Source organism: Halichoeres trimaculatus, unplaced genomic scaffold, assembly GCF_033239565.1.
Source record: "Halichoeres trimaculatus isolate MK-OKI-2021-1 unplaced genomic scaffold, fHalTri1.1 fHalTri1_scaffold_3, whole genome shotgun sequence".
Taxonomy (NCBI): Eukaryota; Metazoa; Chordata; class Actinopteri; order Labriformes; family Labridae; genus Halichoeres; species Halichoeres trimaculatus.
Window position 1 is genome coordinate 25,823,513 of NW_027437181.1, and position 19,353 is coordinate 25,842,865.

The 19,353-nt window shown below is 40.6% G+C and overlaps 1 protein-coding gene across 3 annotated transcripts in view; it reads left to right on the forward strand.

Moving 5' to 3' along the window:
- Positions 1-19,353, forward strand: part of esrrga (estrogen-related receptor gamma a) — a 166,864-nt gene that overhangs the window by 63,242 nt on the left and 84,269 nt on the right. Inside the window, exon 1 of one of the 3 annotated variants that reach the window (XM_074666247.1) lies at positions 6,442-6,525. The exons of 1 other annotated variant lie outside the window; for it this stretch is intronic. In XM_074666247.1, the coding sequence (XP_074522348.1) occupies positions 6,461-6,525 (65 nt within the window). In that variant the 5' untranslated portion in view covers positions 6,442-6,460. Of the gene's footprint in view, positions 1-6,441; positions 6,526-19,353 lie in introns of those variants that run through there. One more of the 3 variants, XM_074666245.1, reaches the window with a different exon arrangement.

Consider the following 19,353-nt stretch of genomic DNA (forward strand, 5'->3'; position numbering starts at 1 on the left):
AATAATAGTCATGTTTTGCACAATATTAGATTTTTTATGACTAACATTGGCTACACCAAGTCACATTTATCAGTCTGTGATTGGCTGGCAACCAGTACAGGGTGTACCCCGCCTCTCGCCCAATGATAGCTGGGATAGGCTCCAGCCACTCGCGACCCTGAACTGGATAAATGGTTCAGAAAATGAATCAATGAATGAATGAACATTTATCAGTTTCACCAATTGGGGGTTGTTGAGGGGTTGTTCAGGGATTTTGACCAATCAGAATCAAGCCTGACATAGTGGGAAGATCAGTAAGAAAGCCAGATCATAAGATATATGATGTAACTGCAGCCAAAACCCTGTATAAGTAAAGATACATTTCCAGTTTACAGCATAAAAATCTTACTCTGCAATGACTTATTCTGGTAATTTTAAATTCTAAAGTCTTATTATGTAGTCCAGGGATCACCAACCTTTTTGAAACCAAGAGCTACCTCACGGGAAATGAGAGCTACTTATCTGATCGAACTTTCTGGACAAAATTGCGCAAATCACTTTATAATAGTGTTCATCAGGTTGTTGACCCCTGGTGTAGTCAGTTAGTAGAATTGTACCAACATCAACAGACAGATGGATGTACGATTATTTAACCTTAACAGTGAAGGGTCTTTGTCAGAGAACTTTCCAGTCCGTCGTCGGTCTTCCTCTGATGGTGAATTGCACTGAATGAGTGAGATATCTTAAGTGTATGTCAGACACGCACCCGTTCACCACATAAAGGCTTTTTCCCTCCTTTCATTGGTTTGAGATCCAGCCCTTACCTGCCACTGTAGTCAAATCAGACAGAGAGGTAGCGTGAGGATGGAACTGTTGAAGAAGAGGGGGAGGAGAAGGATGGGGAGGAAGGGGGGGGGTCTTGAGGGGTTGGGAGTGGGTTGGTGGGGCAGAGGAGGGGAGACGATGGAGGAAAGATGAGAGTAGTCAACAGAGAGGGGGTGAGTGAGGGAAAGAGGGAGAGAGACGGGAGGCGCTCAATTTGCCATCACGGGTGCAACGGGGCAGAAAGTATCCAAGAAAGAGGATGAGTGTGTGTGTATGTGTGTGCATGCAGGTGTGTGTGTGAGAGAGACAGTGAGTGAATGTTTATGCATGTATGCATGTGTGTGTGTGTGTGTGTTTGAGAGTGTGCGTGTATGTCTAACAAGGAAGAAAAGACAACTCATTTGAATGTCAGATATGGGGAAGCGTGGCATGCATGAAGGGAGGGATGAGGCGAGGAGGGATGAGAAGAATGAATATGGATTACTGGGATGAAGATTCTATTATTTTCTGCCCGTTTCTCTGATCTCTTTGTCGCATTGCTATAGGCCTGTGAGTGTGTATTTGTGTGTGTGTGTTAAAAAACATGATGGTGGGAGCACAGGTCTGCGACAAACAGAATGTATTTGTCTGTGTCTTGTCTGTTTGTGTTTGTTAGTGTTTGTGTATGTGAAAGTGTTTGACAACTGGTGCACAGGCAAAATTCATTTGATGTGAATGATAAGTGTGTTGTTACAGTTTGTATTGGACTTTATGTCTGAGTGGGTGTGTGTGTCTTGTGTGTTTCAAGTTCTTAAGTTCTCAAATTTGAAAAACTGTAAATTCATGGATCAAACTTTCTCTTTCCTCACTGAACCATTGGGAGCATTTTGTCAAGTTGTTTCATGAACCTACTGGGAGAGAAAATAAATATGTACATTTCAGGGCTGCACCATAATGAAAACTCTTGGCTGAAACCGAAAAATCAAAAAAGAGGAAACAAAGGCTGAAAACGGAAACACCAAAAGGAATTATTATGCTAATTTTTAGCACCATTGCGTTCATGTCTCATAACAGTCAGTTTCAGACATGTTTTTTCAGCGATAAAGTCTTACGGCTCTAAACTAAAAATGCACTTTCAGGTCAGTTTCTGCCGAGTTTGGCGGGTGAATTTTTGGTGCATCCCTACTACATACTCGTTCTTACACTTTGCTGCACTCTCTGCACTGCAAAAAACTGAAATCTTATCAAGTGATTTTGTCTTTTTTAAGCAAAAATTGTCTCATTATACTCGATATGAGCCACTTTCAACTTATCAATCCAGAAAAATGTCTTGTTTTAAGTTATCAGAGTACAAAAATAAGGTTTGAATCGCTTGTAACCAGTAAAAAAATCTGCCAATGGAACAAGAAAAAATTGCTTGAAAATTTCTTTGAGACTAGAACATTGTCTTAATACATGTAACTTTTCTCTTGTTCCATTGGCAGATTTTTTAACTGGTTACAAGCAATTCAGACCTCATTCTTGTCCTTAAATAACTTTAAACAAGACATTTTTCTGGATTGGTCATGTGAATTTGGCTCATATTGAGTCTAAAAAGGAATTTTCTACTGAAAACAAGACAAAAACTCTTGATAAGATTTCAGTTTTTGCAGTGTGTCTTTGTACATTAATGTAGCCTGTACCAAAAATTGATATTTTAATTTTGAAATAAACGCTACACTAAACAGATTACACATCAGTGGTGTTTTATCATAACATCACAAACTGTTTCATATCATTGCATTTATTATGATATGTGACAGTCCATCATAACAGCCTATTATAGCTATATATTGTAACATCCCATATAACTCATATCCTATTGAGTCATACAGAAAATTGTATAGTATTGTATTTTATAGCATTGTATCATACAGTTTCATATCCTTTCCTTTCTTGTTCTAACTAGTCCTACCCTATCCTATACTATTGTAGAGTATGTCTTTTTGCTACACATCATAAGCCTAGTTTCCACCAAGCTGCCCAGTTCGGTTCGTCTTGGTACGACACACATTATGTGGCATTTCCATTGACTAATCCTGGAACAGGTCCCCAAATTACTGTCTCGTACCATCCCACTTTTTGTTCACCCTCTGTTGGGGTGTCAGACATACCGATCTGACCCCAGAAGGTGGAGCTAGAAACACTGCAGTCCTTTGGTTGGTCAAATGAATCATCATGTACTGTGGCCCAATGGCTGCTGTATTTCTCCTGGCGGCACACAGCTGTCTCTGAAACAAAGCTTGACTGCGCTTTGTAACAAAGAGCAGCAGGGCAATCACAGCAAAGACGGATAGCTGGATGTCTTCCATAGTTGCTTTTTGTTTACTGTGTCGTGTTTTTCTTCTTCATTGGATTTACTAGCTGGGTATACTGTGTTGTAGTAGTGCGTAGCCGATACAGCTACTGGCATCCGGCTTACATGCCACCTTCTAAGAGGGGGCACAGTTAGTGGTGGTTAGCAAACGGAATCAAGCTTTACCGATGCAAACCCTCCCCTGCACTGATCCACACCGGACCACTCGCTGGAAACAGGTCTTCATTATACCGTATCCTTTTATATGGTATTTTATAGTGTTATAAGGTATGATACAATAAAGTATCCTAGCCAATCCTATCCTATCATGTTGAGTCATAGAGTTATACCCAAGGGGCAACATCCAGTAAGTAAAAATGAAGCCTATGCTAAAGTGCTGAAAGTCGCTGTTCGTTGAGAATCTGCTTCAGGCTAGCTACAGAAAAACCGGAAGTCACGTACACACCCAGCCATAAACTTATAAACAGACTTTTACAGTATTAAAAAGCATATTTACAGCCTGGTTCAAAAAAAACAGTTTGAGTCTAAAACACACTGTACAGTGAGTGATTTTTTTTCTATCTCTGCATTTCAGAAGTTATAAGGATCGTATGATTTCCAATCAGAGGCACAGCTCAGGTCACGTGACCGCCAGGCGCCCTATAGCTGCTCGATGAAAAACTCACAGCCGGCGTCATCGCACATGTGGCTGCGTCCATGGATTGGCTTCATTTCACAGTTTCAGGAACAGACGTGTGATGTCGCAGATGCTTCATCCATGTTTATACAGTCTATGGTTGTACAGCATCATATTTTATCATATAATACCCATTTCTCTCCCTCCCTGTTGTGCTCATCCTACCATATTCTGCTGAATCTTATAGAGTTGTAACATTTCAACTTGTATCTCAGACAATTCAGCAGACGGTAAACTGAAAAATAACTGGTTAAGTTGAAAAAAAAAAACTACAGTTGTAAATAGTAAGAGTGTTCAATTTTTTCTTAAATTTTCCAATTTGATGGCTGTTGAAAAAAAGGGGTGAACATGAAAATTGGTGCAATGATCTTGTGATGATATTTGATATTCTTTTAGATTTTTGGGGGGCAGCAGTGGATATTATACTTTGCTGTGTCTTTGCATAAGACAAATGGTCCATACAATACATTCTTACTTCTCAATACCAGAAAAACAGTGTTTAGTTTTCTTTATAAACACTGAAAACCTTTCTGTGGTTGTGGGTTAATTGGGGTCAAAATAACCAGCTTTGTTTAAACTTACCTTCCTCTCTTTCCTTTTTTTCTTCCAACACTTTTTTTTCTGAACGTTCCTCCACACCATCCTTGTCTTTCTTCAACTGCTCCATGCTACTCCTCCCCCACTCGCCACACATTATCAATCTTTCTCTCTTTCTTTCATTCTCCCTCTATTCCTCTCCCTCCACGGTTCAGTGGTAAGCAGACAGAGGGGGAAGAAAGAGATGTGAGTCCTGGCCAATTTGTCCTGACACATAGAGATGCTCAGGTGGGAGAGAGGTGTCAAACAACTAGAAGAGGGGAAGCGAAAGAGAGGTTTGTAGGAAAGACGACAGAGAGCAGAAACAAGAAAGAGAGAGACACAAAAAGAATGGCAGAGATACAGATATAGAAGAAAATGTTTTACTGTGAGTCAGTTGTGTTTGTTAAAATTTTTAGTTCAGTCTGAAATGGCCTCAGAAAACCAACCAGAGCCCTGAAAGTGTTTTTTAAAGGTAATCTCAAATGATTTATTTTGCATTATTTTGATTTTTGTTTCCTTAAAGGAATTTAAAAAAGTCTATCAACAGCATGACACAGAATTTAACCTTAGAGACATGTTTAAAAAATAAGAGATTGATGGAAATTGAAGAGAAAAACAGCGAGACCTGATCAGACAGGAGCGGCAGAGGGAGGGGGGCAGTGAGGTTCCTGGGGCGTCCCCCTGTGATAGTGGCATGTTCCCCTCGTGTCACTACAAGAGAGAGAGTGGGATCGACAGAGAGAAAGATGTCTAATCTTAGAGGGTAAGGGAGCGTGGACTCCCCAGGGCTTGTCGTGCTCAGCACCTTGTTAACCAGACATCTCTCTTTCCATCTCTATTTCCATCTTTCTTTCCATCTTTCTCCCTCTCTGTCTCTCCTGACCGAGCTCTTTCTAGCTGTCGCTCCTAGAGCCAGACAGTCGACTGTGTTGTGCTCCGGTGTTTCGAAGGCCATCAGCATAATCACCGTTTGTCTTCCTCTGTCTATCCGTCTCTGTCAGTCAGTCAGTGTCTGTGTTTGCAGAGGTGTAAGAATCAGTCATTGTTCTTTTTATTTACCTGATGAATAATTTGTGTCTGTGCATGTAACAGAGGAGTGTCCTCATAGATACCTGTATGTGTGTGTGTGTTTGTGTTTCCTGTCGGTGCATTGTCAGGTTAAGGAAACTCCTGTCTCTGGTTAATGGAACAACAGCCAAGGTTAACACAGACTGGCAGCTAAAGTCTGGTCAAACACACACATACACACACACACACATACACAAACAGTTACAGGGTGACTGCCAGTATCAAAATCCCTTGAGCAGGTCTGGTTTTCAGGTTGCACAGCAGCCATCACAACATTACTTTAGTGTTACTTCTGGATCATACAGTTAAATGTATAACTGATTTATTACCTCCACCAAGGAGGTCATGTTTTAGGGAGAGTTTGTCTGTTTGTTGGTTTGTTTGTCTGTGAATAACCCAAAAAGTTACTAACGGATTTTGATGATATTTTCAGGAAATGTTCAAAATGGGATAAGGAAGAAATGATTAAATTTTGGAGGTGATCCAGATCACCGTCTGGATCCAGGACTTGTTTAAAGGATTCTTATCATTGTGGTATAGGGCCGGTTTCACCATATGTGTATATGACTCCAATATAAATGGTTGAATTGCTTTGCAAAAGGACACAAGACAGTGTCACCATAATTTCTGACAGATGTAAAAGTACGATCCAGATCCTGGCAATATTCTGGATACTAAGATCTGGAATATGAAATATGTACTGGGTCATCATAGTTTTCAACACTGTCAGGTAACAAATTCTTGCACAAACCTGCAACTCACACCAAATTGTAGCAGACAGTCTGCTGATAGGGAGTATTACATCAAAGTAGGACTAAGGTGTTGTGTGACAATCACAATATGCTTGGTGGGGGTCTGCGCTCGCTGAGTGCTTTTTTTGTATGTAGAACAGTGTATAGGTTTATAACTAAAAATGAACTTTGTTCTGTACCCTTCTCCTTTATCCGGGACTAGGACCTGCAAAAGTGACCCAAGAGAGAAGTGCATGTGCATGATTCATGCAGTCCCTTGCCCTGGCTGCAGCTGGGAGGGACTGGTGCAAGCAAGGAGGACTCGTTCAACTGTGAGTGTTTTGAAAAGGGGAGGGATCTGTTAGAGCCCGAAATGTAATTTAAAAAAATGTAATCAAATCTAAAATACATTTTCGACAAAAAAGGTATTACATTTTGGTTTTTATACGATTTTTTGTTACATTTCGGGCTTTATGAAACTCTTTTATTTATTTATTTATTTTTTGTTTGGGTCATTGTTACATTTCGGGTCATTGTTAGTTTTGGACTCTTTGAAAGGAGCAAGAGCGATACATGCTTTGACATCAGAGTCTCTAAACTCTAGTTAATTTGCAAGATTTGTTATTTGACGCTGTTTTTAAAAAAAGAGTCAGCAGTGGGATCTGAAGAGTTGCTTAACATAGTGACAAAGTCACTAAGTTGGCAACTCTGCTTGAAAGGAAATGTAAAGTGTGATGAACACTTTAGCTACTTATGTCACATGTAAAAATCAGTGTTTAATGGCGGAAGTGAAGAAAAGCTAGTATTTGAATTGAATAATGTAGCACGTGAAACATGGTGGAGGTGGAGAAAGTGGTTAACCTGCAAACATCGACAGCGTGGGGGATTTTATTTTACCTTAATAAAATCAGGAAGTCTGGAAATAGTAATCTGTGCGTCAACATGGCTCTATGTGGCATGGTGCAGGAGAACCTTGGTGATGACACAGCGCCTATCAGGGGTTTTGCATGGTACAAAGAATAGATGGATAAAGAAAAATTAAGCATGTACTCTAAGCCATAGACTGCAGCCTGTACTCTAAGTTAGACCCTGGATCTTCAATCGAACATTAAGGACCCTACGCCAGTGTTAGCCTCCCAGACATTAAAGACTTTGAAAACTCAAAGACCAAAACCATTTCTGATATGATGCACAATGTTCCCACTATTCAGTATCTCAAAAACTCCTTTTGTAGCAACCAGGCTTTTTAAGAAGTTTGATAATGACATCTAACGAGTGGAGCTCATGAACAATTTGTGACGACAGAGTTCCAGTCTCAGGCATCAGTAAGAGACCACAGGATATTATGCTGCTTAGTGCTGAGCTTTGAGGTTTCAGGATGCTGTAAAACAATGTGAGAAGCACTTTCTACTCGTTCAGACACTGCCGTAATGAGAAAATACTCTTAATCCAGCTCACACACACGTACACACACACACCAACACGCGCAGAGGCGTATTTCTGCTGCCGAGTGGTTTCTTGGTGAAAGCATATTGCGAGAGAAGCAGTTTAAGGAGTGGCAATTATAGTTTTGGACAACGTCATTGATTTAAACTCCTGATTAGAGGAAAGGTGACAGAGGTGGTACACACAATGGTGAGTGCAGGGGTGGGGTGAGGGTGGGAGACAGGCACACACATGTTCACGCACAACACACACACACACACACACACACACACACACACATTGCCTTGCTCTCTTCGTCAGTCATGGGAATGCCGTAGAATGGCGAGGGTCCCCCTCGTTGGAGCTTTCATGTTCCTCTCTTACTCTCCCTCCTTTCCTCGACACACCTGACTGAAATATTGATGTCTCCCAAGCGCTGCTGTTCATGCCTAAGTGGTTGTTTTTGTTTCAAGGAACGGGTGACTGTTTCACACATACACACCCCCACCAGCACCACCACCATATACACACACTCACAAGAGCAAACACACAACAAGACAGGCAAGAGTAGAGGCACACACACACTGCAAATTATTTGGTACTTTCCAAGATTTATATCCTTAAATTTAGATCTACGGGATATAACCTTGTTCAGAAGTTTGTTTTAACTTTTTTTTTTTTTATTTATGAGTTTATAGTATAATCACTGAGTGAAATACAGGGTCTGCCTTGGGGTTTCTGAAACCCTGTAATTGACAAGAGACCCTCTGAAAGCCTCAACTGCAAAATTTTGGGGGGGTCTCTTGAGAAGATTTCGCCATACGTTGGTTGGCTGGGTTCATACTACGTTCACCAATGCAGCGAGAGGGGGAACCATAAGTGTCCTCTTTGGTTTCAGAGCAGAGTTGTTCCATGGTCTTGTAGCTGTGTGCATCGTCACACGTGTTCACAGAGTTCCAGCCAGATGCATACACAGACACACACACACACACAGACACACACACACACACAGACACACACACACACACACACACACACACACACACACAGACACACACACACACACAGACACACACACACACACACACACACACACACAGATACGAGTATACTCTTTATAGCAGACAGAGAGTTGGGAAAAATAATGTCCCAACCACCACAAGAAACAGCCCCCAAGGTATTTCACACACCTGGTATAATCCTAAAATGAGCATGAGCATGTCTGTTTTATTGGTCTCCACTAATCAGAGGACATTACAAATCAGTAAAAAATAACTGTCGAATCAGATAAGCTGTTTTCTCTTATAAGATTCAGTATTAGTAAGTGCTTAAAGACTCAGCTGTGACTGTAATTAAGAAAAAAAAAAGTTAAACATGCAAACATGTCTTAAACTTAAACTTTCCCACCAGTTCATTCTTTAAGCCACTTAACTTACAAAGGAAACACTCTTTGGGAGAATTAAGACAGAGTAGGCAAGACTGCCATTAAGTCAATTTTACTTGAACTTGTCATAATAGCATAATAAGTTGAACTTACTCAGTAAAGACCTTGTGAATTCGTAGGACATGGCTTGTTCTGTATCTCTGGAAGAAAGGACAACCGCTTTTCTTTCCAATGCTGTCAAAACTTATGAAAAACGACTCTTTCAAAAACTGTTACTATGACTTTTTCAGCTCTGGGCTCTCAGGTATCAAAGTGGCACACCAAGTAGACCCCATTTACCACCCCTACCTCCCATGCTAAGAATTAATGCCAATGCCAGTGCATTTGTCTCTTGCTGTTTTTAGCCATTAAATGCCACCAGGACAACAAAAAACCTTGAATTTACCATTTAATGGTCAAAAGTCAAAAATTAATGTCAGTGTTTTTATTGGTTTACTGGATTGTTTCTTAAGGGAGTACCTCATCTTCCCAAAATATTAAACCACTGACTTGTGTTGATCCACAGTGAGTTCTTTAGTTATCAACTTTTATTTCAGTCCCAGTAGCATTTGTCTCTGTGCATGCTTGTGTTAGACAAATTTGTCTGCTCAATGAAACTGTAGAATTGTTAAATACACACTCAGAAATACTGCTCTGTTCTGTTTAATGTGACCCGTGTTACACTTTAGCATATCCTATTAATATTAGATGAGAAACATTTGCATCTGAGCGCACCATTAACCTTATTCTGCTGAGATATGTAGAGTACATGTGTCAGTGTGTATGTATTCATGCCCTCTCTGTCACAACCTGTGATGGTGGGTGTTAGTGAGTTGAACCATCAATTCATACCTCATCTGTAAAAAAAAAAAAAAAGGAGAACGAGAATATGGTGGCCTTGTGAACCCCTCCTGTGTACATCAACAAATGATTTCTAGTTTTCCCGTTGTTTTTTGGGGAGGTTGAAATTTACAGGGCTGCCAAGGCACCAGGTTGATCAAGACTTTCCTGTAACAACAGTTTATGTAAGCCACCATACCACTGCAGGGCCGTTTTTTAGCTCCTCTAGCTGGTTGTTAGAGCCTTGGCAAAGCATTTTCAGCCGTTTAAACAATTTATTGTTTCCCACACTAGATAAAAATGTCAGCTAAATGGTGGGTAGTAAATGGAATTACCAGTTTACACCAGAATATACACTTTCAATCTGATACCACTTTCACTGAGGGCCTGATGAAGCCTGTGATATCTGCTGGGTTACGAGATTCATTTAGGCTGCGGTGTGGTAACTGCTTCAAGTGTGTGTGTGTGTGTGTGTGTGTGTGTGTGTGTGTGTGTGTGTGTGTGTGTGTGTGTGTGTGTGTGTGTGTGTGTGTGTGTGTGCGCGCCCCCCTTTTCAGGCAATGCTAGGGTTTAGGAGCTGATGTCAGATTGTAATTGAGTAACTCTAGTTCGAATGCATCTCCATTAGCTCTGCCTATCAGTGTGAGCTCACCCTGAGCACAGGAGATGCACAGCCACTAATCCACCCAGGGCGGCTAACTCTGGTGGGTTGGAAGGTTTGCTCTCAAAGCCATGGCTCAACTGTTTGTCTTTCTGTTCTAAACATGTTTTTGTACAAGACAGGTTTGCCTTAAAATTATGCTTTTGTATCTTGATCAACTCTTACTCTTCTTGAGTGGTGTCATGGCATGTTAGTGTATGATGACTGAAATTAATTATACCAGGGCCAAATCTCTGATGAATTAATGAACAGTAGTTTACAAACATTTAGGCCCCATTAACATGACAACGTTTCATCTGAAAACCCTGAAACGTAGTGAAAAAAAATTGTGTTTACACGGAAATGCTGAGGGATTGAAAACACTGTAGTAAGCATTCCAGGCCTGCAGGTAGTGCTATAACTGTCTTGTCCAGAAGCAGCTTTTGGCAGATCTCCAGTAGACGGAGTAGAGTTGAGCTGATCATCTGGTGTACTGTGGAATACTAAGTGCAAAAGTGGAGCAACAGATCCACATTTTGTATAAAAACAGTCAGCAGATACAGCAGATTGAGCAGCACAAGCACAACACAGTAGTTCGCGACGGTCGTAACTAGGTACTCTTGTCCTGTTTGCTGCTCTCCCCCAAAGCAGATTGTGATGTAATCGTGTCTGCTCATAACGCCGGGTTACTGTTAACATGGCAAAGGTGTCGGCAGCATTTCAGAAAAATCCCACATTGGAGGCAGTTTTCAAAAGTTTGTGTTTTAGGTCGGCTGAAACACCATTTCAGTGTAAACGCAAGGCTGAAACGCAACAAAACTTCATCCTAAAACAGCTGTTGTGTAAACAGCCCCTTACTTTGAAGAAAGTCAATGAAATAAAAATTTTGCTCATGATTTTAAGGAGAATATTACTTCAGCTATTATTCACATGTTGATTGCAAGATAAAAATGTCATGTTTATAGTTCAGTCACCCTCTTATGCCGATCCACTACTATACTATAATGGCTGGATGATAAGCATTACACAAGTGCTACATCTTTTTATATCTACTTAGATTTTATGCCATGCCGGTGTTTTGGTCTATAAGTCTGACAGCAAGACTTGTTGATTTTCTTTCCAGATCAGATTTCATTTGTTTTCCCTGATAACTTTGCTCATGCACTCGCCCCTGCTTTCTCTGCTTCAGCCCACACAGTTTCATCGCTACTCGTAACATTTCTTGTGCTCAGGCTTCAACATATCTTCTTACTGCTGCTAAGCACTTTTAAAACTTCAGCTCCTTTATTTTTGCTGTGGTTTTTGGTAATTTTGTGGAACATCTCTTGTAAAATGAGATGAAATTCACCCTTGCGCTTATGGCCCGGATTTGAATCCAGCCTGTGGCCCCTTTCCTGCATGTCATCCCCCACTCTTACCCTGTTTCCTGCTCTGTCCACTGTTATCAGTACTATCCAATTCAAGGCATAAAAGTCCCCAAAACAAACAAACAAAAAAACTGGGAAATACCACTCCAGCTCTATTTGGCTCCATGTCTGAATAAAAGGGGGCAAATGAAGCATGGTGAAGTTTTTTAGCGAGTCAAGCTAAGCTAACTTAGGCTGAAAATACACCACTGACTGAGCCTGTGTATTTCTAGTCTAAGCTTGTAAGGGACATGTTTGTCTGTGTTTTAGTTACCCTGTAGGATCTCCATGCCGATTGGCCATTGCGATGCAAATGGTTTGCTAAAGATCAGCTATATCGGTGTTCAGCACAAATTAGCAAATGAAGTAGAACATTGAATTGCATTGCAAATTTGTGCCACTTCAGCATTTAACTTGTTTAATTTGTGTGATACGTGCTATTCAATTCTCATGATCCGCGTTCCAGGGCAAAAACTAGCATCTACTGGAGTCTTCACGTTGAATTTACATGTAACTCACTCGACAGAACGATTTCATTTGAGTTTGATTTTTGCACAACATGAGATTGAGGCTGAGGCTGACCCAAAAGAGAACTGTTAAGGCAGCAATGTGTGTGAGTGTAGGGTTTTTTATTGATTGATTTTCATTCATTCATTGATGTACTGAATCTGAGATGGAAACAAACAATAAATCCCCCCAACTGGATAGCAAAACCTAAGACTGATGAAGGTATTCTCAAAGTCTTGTTGGTGTCATCCTCCTTATGGAAGACTTTCTATGTATATCGTGTTTAGCTGTGCAGGTCTGTGTGTGTTTTCAGTGTGTCCTCTATGCCCCTGCATTGTTCCCCCCATTGTTTTTCTTCACAAAAAGTCATGGCCTGACAAGGTGCTGCACGCTGTAAAAATTATGCCTTGTTTATACGTATTTATTTCCCCTTGACAGTTTAATTATTTCTGGCCCCATTGGAGGAAACCACATAAAAAACTCCTAGTGTTCATACAGATTCTAATTAGGAATGCTGGGAAATTAAAACAGAGTTGTTTCGAAATGCTGTCATTTTTCCAGGGCCTCGTCATGGAATTATGTCTCAATCAGCACAAGCGGAAATAATTACTTGTATACCTTCTAACTGCCAACATTTACCAAATGGCAAAGCAATTTACAGCCATCATGGCCCGAGAAGCAATCATTGGGCCAACTATAAATTCACAGGTCGACGGTTCGTGGAGCAACAGTGGAAGGAAGGGTTATTGTGGAGAATTAGAGGGAGAGATAAAGGCAAGTGGTCTTTCTTACAGCTTATGTACTGCTGTGCTGTTTGTTTTCTCTTCTTCCTCTTCTTTTCATTCACTTCAATCCCTTCTTCCATACTCTCCTCAGTCATTCTGATTATTTAACTCTCTTTCTTCCTCCAGTCATTCCACTTACGGCGACATATTTCAGCTCATTTTACAGTGAAAATGTAGCACCCAGACACCCACTCATACACACACAGACACACACACACATTTCAAATAGAGGCAGCGGGACGATTAAGTGATTATTTCCACACACACCATTAAACACACTCATTGCAGGCACAGACACTGACAAAGGCCTAGATAAAAACATACATGAGCACAGACACTTAAGCACCCGCACACATTGGCTTTAAAGTAATTACTCACACACGTCATTAGACACAGACACAGATGAAGTGGAGTGTGTTTATATTCTGTGTATCTTGCTGTGTGGACTATTGTAGCCCCTTTTACTCCTTGAATTCAATAACATCATCCATCCTGTAAAACAAATGAAGTCATTCCACAGCCTTACAGCAGAGACAGTCAAACAAGCAGCACCAGGCGCAAAGCAGAAAGACAGAGACTTTTCTGAAGTTCGAGTGGGAGCATTGATGCCATCAGCTGAGAGTGGATAGCGTGGGAAAGAGAAATAAAAACACATTAAGGTGTTTCCAAAGGGACCAATCATATGTAAAGTTATCATAGTGTTTACAAAAGACAGCATGAGTGACAACTGGACAGTTTCATCTACTGAGGTGGTTTGTTTAAAACTGTTAAAGTATCTGCAAAATCATCCCAAACATAGCTCTTAAAACTAAAGGTGTGTGTCTATTTAAGTATTTTTTTCTTTTCATGATGCCAGCACCTACAACCTCAGTTTTTCAGAGCGCTTCACACTGGGAAAAACAGAAATTTTTTTATTGAATTCCTGTCATGGCTCAGGATGGGTACCAAATAAAGTACTTTTTTTAGGCACCAACCAAATTCCGTCTGTAGCACCAAGTACTGATTCACATAAAATCAAATGGTACCATGTTTCAGAACCTAATGCATTCTTGTGGCTGTAAGGGAGTAGAAGAGTAGGTGTTTTTCATGCTGGTCATGTACACAGCATTGCAAGCTCATATACTGAGTAATAAATATGTTAAATTGAGAAACTTTGAGGTTTTATTAATCAATTTTAAGAGGAGGGGTGTTCAATACCACTTTTTGAGTACTCACTGATACCAAGTAATGATACCAAAAGTACTTTTGATACCTTCAATTTCAATTAACAATAACAGTCAATTTTTAACAAAGATTTTTGAACAAAGAGACCACAGCGCCAATTACAGGCACAGAGTAATTACTCAATATTAGATTATTTTGCCTTTGCCTACCATTACCTTGAAATAAGGCCGATATCTGCTCGATACCAGTACTTGCCTATTTCTATACAAAAGCGCTGAAAATTGGTACCATTGAGTACCGATACTGATTGCCAGGTGTCGGTGGGGTACCCTTTCCTAGTCATGGCTAAGGATGGGTACCTTTCACATTTGAAACGATATGATACTGATTCCCAGTACCTGGCAATCAGTATCAGTTCTCAACGGTACCAATTTTCAGTACTTTTGTGTGTTGATGTGGTAAAATATATCAATTTGTTCAATAATAAAAACTTAATTAATTTTAATTTAACATGTTTATTCTCCAGCATATAACCTTGCAATGCTGTGTTCATGTCCAGCATTAAAAAATCACCTACTCTTCTACTCCGTCACAGTCCCAAGAATGCATTGAGGTACCTAAACATGGTACCTTTTGATTTTGCATGAATTGGTACCGGGTACTTTTGACGGAATTCGGTCGGTACCTGTACAGGTACCTGATTCGGTACCCATCCCTAGTCATGGCAAAGTATCAGGTCTAGCCTTGGGAAATGTTCCCAAGTAAAGTGTGGTGACTTTCTCCTCCTCTGTCATGGCTGTTAACAAAATTAATATCCAAAGCCCTACCCTGTCTTGATTTTGATTGGTCAGTGATCAAGAAGTGGCGGTTAGAGCACACACAAAGTTGAACTGTTTTCAACTGAGAGCCTGGTGGCAAAAGTCAGCTGACACTGAGAGTGTTTCTGTGCGTCAATATCACATTTGATTTGATTAAAAAGTAGAAGCTGCCAGTGCAAGAAACAGTGACGACATGACACCTAAGAAGTCTTTTCTGAGCTGGTCTCCTGACTTTTGAATAAAGTGACCCACACACATGCACAGCTGGTAAAAATCAAATATCCACATTACTCAGATTGTAAGTGGCAGCTCATATTGAGGTTAGATCTCCCATTTTTGTTGTCCTTGAAATCTTTTTTAAGGTAGTCTCGCTCTTAACCAGTTACCCCTCCTCTTTCTTTTCTTTGCTGTTTCATCCCTTTTCCCACTTCATCCTCCCCGCACGCTCTCTCTTACCGTCTTTATTAGTAGTGGAATTATTCACTTGGCTTGCGCCTCAGTTTGAATAAATTGAGTGTTGAACTATTGGAGAGAAGGGGCTTTTTTGGCAGGCATACATTTGTGTCTGAGTAGGCCTGTGTGTTATGTGTGTTGCGTTAACAAAGAGACAGCACTGAGAGACGACTAATCCCGGTGGAATAGCCCACTCATGTTCTGTTTGAGAGCGGCGTAATTAAAGGAGCGCACCTCTCCGAAGTCACCTATTTCAATACAAAACACTGCTTTATACAGACACACAGGCGGAGAGACGTACCCCGCACACGCATACACACACAAACGCACATCTATTGCTTTCCTACCGAGGCAAAACTCACTCTGCATATAATTACATCCTGGCTCTAATTTATCCCTGGGAATATATCGAAACCTGAGGATGAGAGGCAGGGAGGGAAGATGAGAAAGCGCATGCAGAGGCAGGAGCGAGGTTTAGAGAAATCATGAGGTCAAGAGAAAGTGAGAAAATACTCCTCTGGTGATGGGATGATTAAAGTATTAGGGTTTATTTTTAGACAATAAAACATAACTATCCTTTTTGTTTTTTTGTCTTTCCATATGTCTGCCCTTACATTTAGCATCTTTTATGATTCCTGCAACTTTCTCGTCAGTTTCTAACAGTGTAAAACTGTTTTCCACTTAAAGGAAGCGCATTGTCTGTGGTGTGTTTGTTTAATGATGAAGAACTGTTTGGCCTGGAGTGTAAACTGCACTGGAAGTCAGGAGGATGCTCACTATTTGGCTTCTGTGGACCAAATGTGCACAGGCCCAAACCCACTTTGAACAGGGTGTCCGTGTGGTCTTTAAAAGTATTAAAAGTTGATAAATCAGTTGTGGGGAAAATGAAGGCCCTTAAAAAGTATTAAAAAGTCTTAATCCTGATGTTACGAGGTATTAAATTTTATTGGTATTCAAGCTTTGAGTCCAAAAGTATCCATAAATATTTATTTTCCTCCTTGCGTCTGTTACAAACTAACCTGACACACCAGACAGACAGTTTCATATATCCACCTTGGAAATAGTTTATCTGGTTCGAAAATGTTTTCAGGGTTTGAACCTTCAAAGATAACCACACCTGGTGATTGGACGATCATTCTGCTGCTCACACTCATCACAGACCAGCGTGAGGATCTGGAAAAAGCTTTAGCATCTCAAAATATTTCTGTCCTGATCATAAGAGTTTCTCAAGCCTCCTGAGAAAATTTCTCAGACTTTTGATGACGTGGGATCTTGGATTCTTACGATTTAGAGAAAGCTTCCCCTGATCTCAGTTGTTTTGGAACAAAGTTTCCTTGTTCAAATCACCTTTTTACTGGATACAACACGATGAGAATAGGTATTTACTGATACAGTTATGTAGCGCTGTTGTTTGAAATGTGACAACAAGCAAAGTTGTAATTTTGTGAGGCGCGGGCTATACGTATCGCTAGCAGCCCAACATATCCGTAGGCTAATGTGACAACAAACTCAGTTTGTACAGTTGTTTAGTAGCCGTCCGTATGTAACGCTGATAGAAAGCAAATAACACAACCTCAAGCATTGTCCTAAATTTTGGCAATGATGAAATAAATTCTTGTTATTTTTTTTCTGCAAGTTGGCCTTAAATAACTGCTGTTACTTTTTGTGGGAATGGAAATGTCAGTTAACCTGCCTTTAGTTTCATGTATTCTTTAAAGCTTTATTCCTTCTTAGCTTACCTAATTTATGTTAAAAGAAAAATAAAACTGTCAAAGATCGGTTGCTTACAACAGCTTTTTGAAGACTTTTTGAAAGGTTTTTAAAAAGTCTTTAAAAGGTATTGAATTTAACCTTAGAATTTCAGCATATACCCTGTTGAAACACATTCTCAGTGTTGACACCCATCACGTCTGCCTTGTCCGTCCACGTTTTGATGAGGTTAAAGCCACGGTCCAGACCAAAGCCAGGTCACTTCCTTCAGTCTTTGACGAGGTACGGTCCAGCCGACCTTCCATCTGACCACTGACAGGACGCTCACCACGGCTGACCTGGTGTGTGAGAGTGGGGTTGTTTATGTACGTTCTCTAAGTGTATTTGAACATTTCATAGCAGTAACCTTTAAAAACTTTGATTTCTGAAAAGCAACCTGAAACCAGGATGTTTCTTTCGGATAATTCTGAATGCCGTTATCTGTAATTACGAAAAGTGAAACCATGTGACCAGAAAGCTTATTGCTCCCTTTTTATAAACACCAAGGTCACTGTCTCTCTATGACTGTCTTTCTCACCCTCTTTGTGTCCTCTTTTAACACACACCTCTCCCTATCTATATCCCTTTGTAGTACCCGTCTGTATCTTTCTCCTTCCTACACACACTGCTGTCTTCTTAGCTGTGAATCCTGCCTGACCTTTATGTGGAATAACAGAGCTGTCACATGTCTCTCTGTTCCAAAGAAATCACAACATACATCCCCTAAGATTATAAGCATGTGTTTGTGAGTACACACGTGCCTTCGTAAGTGTGTGTGTGGCTCTTAGGGTCAGAGCTTAAATGTGTTTCTCAGTCTGTTTAGGAATACTCACACATTCACGCAACCAATTTATGTCTTGAATGAGATGTGAATATAAAATGTGATTGTATAAACGTGTGTGTGTGTGTGTGTGTGTGTGTGTGTGTGTGTGTGTGTGTGTGTGTGTGTGTGTGTGTGTGAGAGAGAGAGAGAGTGAGTGTGTGTGTGACTTCCATGTACCCTCCTCTAAAGGTTACCCTTACAGAGTTTTGGTGACAGGCTCCAGAAAGCCCCCTAAACCCAGCAGCTTTTTCCAGCAGCTGGTGTTCTCTCCTTGGCCTTGATCACCATCACTGCCCCTTTCCTTCCCAGGAGGCACCTGGGTGGGCAGACACACACACACACACACACACACACACACACACACACACACACACACACACACACACACACACACACACACACACACACACACACACACACACACACACACAGAGGCAACTTTTCCACACATACACACACTTGTAGCAGGCCAAGCATGTATAAAACCATGATATTTCAAATGTTGCCCAGTGTGACGAGTTAGTTTTATTGATGTGTCCTGGAATCACTCATTCAAAGCCAAAACAAAACTCTATGTGACCAAACTTTTACCTCTGCAGCTTCTCATTTACTGTCTGTGCATGCTCTGTGAAGCAAAACAACAGTCCCTGGCATCTGTGTGTTACATCTCCACGACTGTGAAAGATAAAACATTGGAAAACTCAATCCAGGTGCTATACCTGAAGTGTTTGAGTTTGTGTTGACTGCAGATATGCAAATTCAGAAAGCTTTGTATACGTGATCATTATACAGCTTACAATACAACTCCATGTATGTGAGGAGTGAGTCATTTTTTTAAATGTTAAAGCGTTTTAATTTGCTTTTACCTGGATATTCAGCTAAGTCAGCTTAAGGTACTTTCATAGTTTGTGTCAGTTTCTAAAGGAAGAAACTTGGATAAGAGGATATTAAAGAGAGGGTATGCTTTTTTCAATTCGTAATTTTAAAGTTTTAGTTGTCCCTCTTTACAGCTTTATGTGGTTTACAGCTAAAAACAAAACTTGTCTTTTAGAAAAACCTTGTAATGCTTTGTTTTCGCTGCTGCCTCTTTAAGGCTCCCTGCTCCATAAACCCCCTTTCCTCTGATT